Consider the following 8,376-nt stretch of genomic DNA (forward strand, 5'->3'; position numbering starts at 1 on the left):
GGGTCTTTGAATAATCCTTTTAAAGAGGTTTCAATTTGAAGAACCGCTAAAATATATTCCAGAAATTCTTTCTTTTTAGTGTGGCGCGGGACTGTTATTTATCAAGCAAACGATACAATTGCCGCTTTCCAGATGTAGACATAGATCACATGCGTAAATTGATGAGGTCACATCTGAGCCAAACTCTGCTCATATTCGAGGATTAGGTTACTTCCCCTCAAAATCTGATCCGCGCCCGGGAAAGCAAATGATGCGTAATCCGTTCACCAGCAGAGACGAGACACATCTTGTCACCGGTTATTGAGGATAAACTATTGCGCGCTCGTTTTAATGAGATGCGCCTTTCCACACTCTGGCTGTTCAGCAAACGAAAATACACTCTAATAAGGAAAGGTTCGTGGAGTATCCTTTAGGGGTTCTTCAAATTGAAACTGGGGGAACCCCAATAAATTATTCGATGAATAAAGGGGATGTTAATTTGTTGATGTTAATGTGTTGATGTTCTCCGTATCCATAGCCAGAATGATTTATCAGAGTATGGTGATCGAACATGTTTCCAGTTATATTCATGTGTATGGAGTTTGAAGTCTGTGAATCCCAAATAATAGTAATTATACAGATGATTAACAAAACATGCACACTACAGTATTCATACCTTGTTTTTTGTGGTAAATGGGAATTGAAAAACCTGTTTTGATAATGGTTTTCATACACATACCTTGTCCATAATGTAGAGGCCTATGGGATATTCATTGAAGAGGTAAGAGAGAAATATGGTAAATGTGATCTGCATAATAACATACCAATACCTATTGACATACCTTTGTATGCCTCGTCTTCATACCTGCAGACACAGACACAAAGGTGAGCAGTTTAGTCATCTGCACTCAATACAGCTAGCCTTCAACATATTCTTATAGCCTACATATTCTTACCTCTTCGTTGATTGGTATCCATTGAATTGTGTCCATTTTCTGGTTTAGAAAGATTTGCACAAATATGAAAAGATAGATGGTATCATCGTAAAACAATATCAATTTAGATCATACAAGGGACACACCTTACCTTAAATTGAGGAGACTTTACATATTTCATTTAAGTGCCAGACCTACTGTCCTTTCAAATTCAAATCAACATTTTTCAGTTGAGTAGCCAGGTTCTTGCAAGAACCCCCACCAACTAAGGAGGTTTCTCGATTAATCCCACCTCCTGTGAGGTTCTTGGAAGAACCTTTTGGGGGCAATTTTCAGTGTCAAGAATCCTAAGGTTCTTTGAAGAACTTTGAGGATCTTAGAAGAACCCTTGTTGAACCCCTCATTTTTAGTCTACCCGAAACTCAGCGAGATGGCAGTGAAGACGTTTTATTCTACCTACTTATGTGAGACCAGCTTCTTCTCTCTTGCTGCCAAAAATATAAATATTGCAGCAGACTGGCTGTTAAAAAACACCTTGAGTGTCCCTCTCCTTCCCCCCGAGGTCTGAACTGTTGGTTTCCGGGAGACAGACACACCCGTCTCAATGATTAGGTGAGTCAAACATCTTGTACTATTCCATTTTTTTGTATATATCGATAGAAGGAAAGATGTATTTGTTTTATAAAGATTCGGTTGTTACATTGTTTTTATTGACAGCAAAAGTATATGATTGTGTATAACGACTCAGTTATTTTTGTATTGTCTTGTCATTTATAGACAGACAGCCCCCGAAGACTGCCCGTGAAGAAAGCACAGAGAGCGACACTGTCCGTGACTACAACACAGACAGACACAGGCAGGCAGGCAAGCAGGCAAAAAGATAGACAGACAAACAAAGAGGAAGCCAAGGAAATACATAATTCATTCATTTTTATAAAGAAAAAGCGAGTTTCCATAATGTTTTACCAAAGCGGTCCCCAGAGGAATAAGGCCATGCCTTGCTGGTCCCTGGGCCCCCCCCAAAAAAAGTTTGAAAAAGGGCTGCTCTGACAAGCAAGAAATAAGTGGTGAAGGCGAGACAGTTACTTGTGTCAATCACACTCAGGTCCCTCCCAGCAGACGTAACCACGCATAGAGCTTTTAAAAAGGATCTGCGCACAACTGTTGCAGGACAGAGGGGGCTCTCTGCAGGGCAGAAAGAACACTTTAATCTGGATTTACCACCAGCCCTGTGCTTTAGATACATTATTTTATATTTACTTTACAATATCCACTCAACAAAAATGACTGCAAGTATCGTTTCTCCTTTCTTCGACTACAGCGAAATGAACAAGGTAATGAATGTGTATCGCTTGCTTCGAGCTAGCTAATTGCTAGCTAGCTGACTTGGTTAGCTTCGCCTAGTTCATTTAACTTTTTCGGGATTGTTCAGCAAACGTTAGCGAGTGTTTTAATGCACGTTTTGGATCGTAAGTGACAAACTGATGACAAAGTATAAAGTGTTTACCGGCCGTTAACAATTCAGTACTTTTAATAATTAGCTAGCTTACCAGGCAACGTAAGTTATCGCTGCTTCTGTCACATGTTTTTTTGTTTCTGGTCTTGAGTAGTTAGCGTCGCGATTTGATCATTTTATTTTAAATGTTAGTTTACTAAGTGATCGCAAAAAAAACGATTCTTTGAAAATGCAACACGTAGCTATCTATGAGTTCACATCGCACGGCATGCCAGCTATTTGGTTGAAAATGAGCAAACTAACTGCTACTAGTTTTCTTGCAACAATTTAAGCGCTTGTGTGTGCGAGCTGTGCTGTTTCTCGCACGGATAACGTTATGGAAATCTCTCACACAGTACGACTTGTAAACAGTTGTGCCTAAGTCTGAAAATATTGGCTACAAAGGTTACATGTCAGCATTTTGACTACCGTGTATCTATATGGCGATGGCTTTTGAGTTAGATTTCCCGATGTTTACTGGTTATCGTTTTTAATCTATTGCATTATCTGCGATGTCTGACTATGTAAAAGGCATTGGTGCTTATCACTAGGCAAGCAATACCAGTTTTGCTGATTTCTAGTCAAAATAAATCAATCACAGCACGTTTTTGGACATATTCAGCAGTTATTACCTGATTAAGTACAATACCATTGGAAATTCATGTTGAAAGGTCATTTTATATTCTAAACTTAAATTGAAACGCTGTCGCTGCTTCCAAAAAATACATTTTGATAAATAGCCCAATGGCAATAGTTTTTTTTTGTCAATCAATAACCAATATAGAGAAAAGGTGAAACAGAATGTACTATGTTTATCTACACATATGTGAAACAATAGTAATAATATGACATGTGTTGTTTTTTAAACGAGCACCTTATCACTGGTTACAGAACAACCTGCAGAAAAGCGAGCTGCATTTTTGATAATGTCACCAAAACAAAAACGCAACACTGTTGTCAATACTCGTATCGATTGTCGTGTTAAAATCAATTAGATTCTATTAGCTAGAGGGGGGGAGATGAGGGTTCACGTCCTGTTAAAAACTAACACCGCTCAAAAAGCCACTCGTGATCTGGAAATAATGTGTACATCGCTTGTTGTTAATCACTTCCATAAGATATTACGCTGAAATCAATAGAAACGGGGGCAAACGTTTGGAGTGTCGTGCTGTTTTTAAATGAACACTTCAGAGGCCACACCGAAACATGGAATAACCTAAACATGGTTGGTTAGATGAGAACTTCTGGAATGTCTGATGTTGATTTGACTTGACTTTGGAAGAAGCTAACCACTTAGCAAGATGGCTAACTAGCTACTAAATTAGCAAACCAAATGCTGAACTGCAGAGCATTTGGCACATTTTTTTTAGACAGTAACTTAATAGTTCTAAGATATCTAACTGGTAAATCTTTTAGGTTTGAATTCAATACAGTAACTAGAACACCTGGCTGCATAACAGTGAGTGACTCAAGGCCACAGGCTCTTGGCTGGGGGACTGACTACCTGTTAACTTTATAATGAGAAATTGTGACTGGTGAAATGAACAAAATCCTCTATCTCAAGGTATTGCACAAGTTGACTACAGGTATTTACTTAAAGTAGATACAAATGTATGTGGATAGATAGGTATATGTTTCAACAGTATTGAAAAACCATCCCATGGCTATTTCCAAATATGCCGGTGTAACGCCTATCTATCTGAGGTAAAAAGGATGTACAATTCCACTCAGTTTTATTGGGTGAAAATGCAAGCTTGTTTAAGGTAGTAAAACAAACTGTCCACATTAAGGGAAATTGGCACAATATAAAATCATTTAATATGTCAAAGTAATTCAACATGTCAATTTAAGATGATAGAATGTTTTCCTACTCAAACTGTTGCAATAATGACATTGTCACTCATTTAACCATTTAGTGTGTTGGGAAAAAATGCTTCTAATCAGAATTTATCTGGGTGCTTTAGACTAGAGCCTCTACAGCATCTGTGCAGCAGCCTGAGGGTTTGCGGTCCGCACCATCACTGTCGAGCCAACATGCTATGGCCATAATTGTTTGGCAGGGCTTTTTATTTGATTGACAGCTAGTTAGAGTAAACGGATTGCACAATTGTCTTTAACTTGTGACTTTGGAGACCAGTGTTTCTATAGTGCTGTTGAACTAGTAAGTATATCATTAAGATTCTGGATCTGCTTTTGTAATGGGTCTGGACTGTAACCTAACACGGCTAGCTCCAAACGTTTTGGGAGAATTGAGAAGGGGTATTTTTATTTATTCAGTACTGATTGACACTGACACTTTTTTTTTATTAAGCATGACTGTGTTCTTTTCTTTGCAGAACAATAAGATGTTTAACTACAACAACAATACTTTCGGTGGGCCCCACTCCACATCTGTCCCAGTCTGCACTGGTGCCAACAACCCTCCCTCTTGTCCCCCCACTGGTTCCCTGCTGGACAGGAAGGTAGTGGGGACCCCCTCTGCAGGGGGTAGTGGGCTGTTCCAGCGCCGCCACTCGGTCACCCTCCCCAATGCCAAATTCAACCAGAATCAGTTCATCAACAGTCTCAAAGCTGACCCCTCCTCGCTCCTGATTGGTGGTGGTGGCAGTAACAAGGAGAACCGCTTCCGGGACCGCTCCTTCTCCGAGACCGGGGATCGCCTCAAGCCGGGCAGCCAGCTCCAGTGCCTTGGCGGCGGGCAGGGCCAGCAGCAGCAGCAGGTCAACTCCAGCCGCTACAAGACGGAGCTGTGCCGGCCCTTCGAGGAGAACGGCACTTGCAAGTACGGCGACAAGTGCCAGTTTGCCCACGGCATGCACGAGCTGCGTAGCCTGAGCCGCCACCCAAAGTACAAGACGGAGCTGTGCCGCACCTTCCACACCATCGGCTTCTGCCCCTACGGCCCGCGCTGCCACTTCATCCACAACGCAGAGGAGCGCCGTGGCCCACCGCCACCGTTTTCCACTTTCAACAAGATGGAGCGCCCCCGCCTCCAGCACAGCTTCAGTTTCGCCGGCTTCCCCAGCCAGGGCGGTCTACAGGACAGCCCCACCTCGGTCACCCCGCCGCCCATCTTCTCCACAGAGGACCTGAGCGAGTGGCCCAGCAACCCCTTCACCTACTCCAGCCAGGAGTTGGTCAATCTGTTTGGCCCCAGCCTAGTAGGGGGGCCCCCTGTCTTGGAGCCCAACCTGCTGGCCCCGGCGCCGCATTCCCCCACTACCCCCTGCTTCTTCCGGCCCATGTCGGAGTGTCCCCCCAGCCCCCCGGACTCTCTCTCCGACCAGGAGGGCTACCAGAGCAGCCTGGGCAGTCAGAGCGGTTCCGAATCCCCCAGCCTGGATGCCTCACGCCGCCTGCCCATCTTTAGCAGGCTCTCCATCTCTGATGATTAGAGAGCCTACACACCCGATGGATGCATGGAGTGAGAGAGAAAGTGAGTGCCTGTCTCACCACGGTCCTGTCCCCCTCGTCTCCTGGCCTTGTTTACAACCCAGAAGTGGACATGGTTCTGTGTAGCAGTGTTGTAGCCACTGAGTCCAATCAGAAAACTCAGCTACCCTATTTCCCCCTCCCCCCCATCTCAGATGACTCCAATTAGCCAACAGAGGTGTTTTTGTTTTACCCAATCAATCATTCAGCCAAGTGGTCACTCAAGAATCGTGAGTAGCAAGTTGGCCCTGGGTGAAGTGCCACAATAACGGTGAACAGTAGAAATCAGAGGGGATGGATAAGGTCTGTAGGAAGTTTCAGTATGTCCCAAGGCAGGATTCCCCTGTCGTTTTGTGTGTAGCGGTGCTGCATATCTTCACATTGCCATTGCTGCCTGTGCCACAGCTATCTTCAAACATCCCATACTTTTATGTCTAAAGAGGACTTGTGACAAATTCGTGCTCCATTTTAAAAAAGGGTCCCATTTCTCTTCAAGTTAAACAATAAAAAAAAATGATTGGACTACCAGATTAAATGAAGTGCCTTAGTGTTGTCCGATCAATGTGCGGGACTACAATTGTTACTTTTTCCACGTCCTAATGATTGCAAAAAAAATCTATTTTCCTCTTAAATTTAAAAAACAAAAATGTTATGAAGACTGGACAAACGCACAGATTTTTTTATTTTTTTTGAATCAGGGCTGGAAGAATTTTTCTTTTGGCGCTACTAAGAACCCTTAGTAAATGTCTACTGGTCTGTGGTTTCCTTAGTTGTGTGGAAGGAGTAGGACTGTTCATCAATGTAAACTGGTCGTTAAACATTCATATTTCAGCTTGGCCTGTCCCCCCCCGTTCTCCTAGCCCCCACTCGGCTCAATAGCTGACTGAGATGACACCTCAGTCGCCGCTGTCGAATCACATGAGCGCCATGCTCTCCCATCGATTCCACCTTGTTCAACTATATTGTTTTGTAAAACCTTCAAACGGAAGGTTTGCTTGTCACTGCTTATTTAACTTATCAAAATGTATTTATTGCTGATCTTAAAGCATTTTTTTTTATTTTGTATTTATCTGGATAATGAAACGATAGAATATATTTTCTTTTATGTTAAATTATGATCTTCCGTATTAATCGTAAGATTATGAAGACTTTTTTTTTTTTTTACAGGTAATATATTATACTGCAATGACATTTTTGTTTTGTAACTACACTTTGATTTATTTTGAAAGTGAATCTTAATTTAAATACAAAAAAATGCAAATGTTTTTGCGTTTTATATTTATTGTTTTCCTCTTCCCTGATATTGGACTGCGGTTTTCAGGTTCTCTATTTTGATGTCTTAATTTCTCTTCCAGTTGTGGGCTGCAGCAGCTCTCGAAGGCCCTCTAGAATGTAGATGGAAGTTGGGGTAACAGTCCTCTCCCTGTTTATTTCACTGTCCTTTTGACTGGGGAAAAATATACATTTGAGTATTTTAAGAAGTCACTTAGCCTATATAACCAGCATTTATGCTGTAAACGACAAATAGAAAGCTCTTTATTTTAATTAGTTATGGATGCTCACCTATTCCGCAATACCATGCATACATTTACTAGCACTTTTAGTTGTGTTGTTGGACCACTCGTTCTCTTAAGTGCCTATCAATACATTCCAGGTATCCCCAAGCGTTGTGCCTTTATCACGTTTTATAACACAGCAGATTTAAGCCCAAACTTGTACTTGTAAGTATAAAGGTTAACAGGATTGACACATGAAAAGCAACAGTTGAATGTATTCTTTATAGCAGCTGTTGCTGTTCACCACAGTAATTTCTTTGTTCTCATGTATTATTTTTTTTTTTAATGACAGATTGCAGTTTAAACTTAACTAATAAAACCCATATTTCTATTGAACGTCTGTCTTCCTGATTGACGAGTTGTTTGTGGCCGAGGTTGGCAACATTTCCGTTGTTTCTTATCACTGTTTATGTAATGATCATATACAGCAACCATCACATGACTAGGGTGAGAATATTTATCAGTGGAGAAAGCAGCCCATGTACTAGAAGCTGGCTCTATTTGGGCTGGGCATCGAAGGGGAACCATAGAGTTCATGTGGGTGAAGCGGTGCTATTGAAATCTTGAGCAAACAGCCCTGTTTGTTATCCTACCACATATCTGACTTATCTTGCTACAGTCTCTACACCAGCAAACTGGGGAACTTTGTTTGAAAGTTCCCATTGAAAAGCTAGCTACCCCCCCAAATAGTCAGACCAAAAAATTACTTAAACAGTTTTCCAGGAAAACATTTCCAAGACAGGAAATCCAACTTCTGTGCTTTCTCTCTCTGAAACTACTGTTGAGGGTTGGTGTGCTACTCTACTGTGATTTTTAAAGAAACGGAGGAACAGCAGCCATAACATTCAGTGTTGCTACTTCTTGTCTTGAGGACCTAGATCAGCCTTTCACCATGGTTACTGTAAGGAAGGAGACTTGAGCTTTTGCAGTGACTCTTCCATGTGTTTTGGCCAAGATCTCTCCCAGTCCCTCAGTTCGG

At 41.8% G+C, this 8,376-nt stretch overlaps 1 protein-coding gene across 1 annotated transcript; it reads left to right on the forward strand.

Moving 5' to 3' along the window:
- Positions 1-2,037: 2,037 nt before the first annotated feature.
- On the forward strand, positions 2,038-7,733 carry zfp36l1b (zinc finger protein 36, C3H type-like 1b). Its single transcript, XM_029733263.1, has 2 exons — positions 2,038-2,248; positions 4,746-7,733. The coding sequence occupies exons 1-2, from the start codon at positions 2,198-2,200 to the stop codon at positions 5,802-5,804; spliced, it is 1,110 nt and encodes a 369-aa protein (XP_029589123.1). The 5' UTR covers positions 2,038-2,197; the 3' UTR covers positions 5,805-7,733.
- The last annotated feature ends 643 nt before the right edge of the window (positions 7,734-8,376 follow it).

This window comes from Salmo trutta, chromosome 35 (genome assembly GCF_901001165.1).
Source record: "Salmo trutta chromosome 35, fSalTru1.1, whole genome shotgun sequence".
Taxonomy (NCBI): domain Eukaryota; kingdom Metazoa; phylum Chordata; class Actinopteri; order Salmoniformes; family Salmonidae; genus Salmo; species Salmo trutta.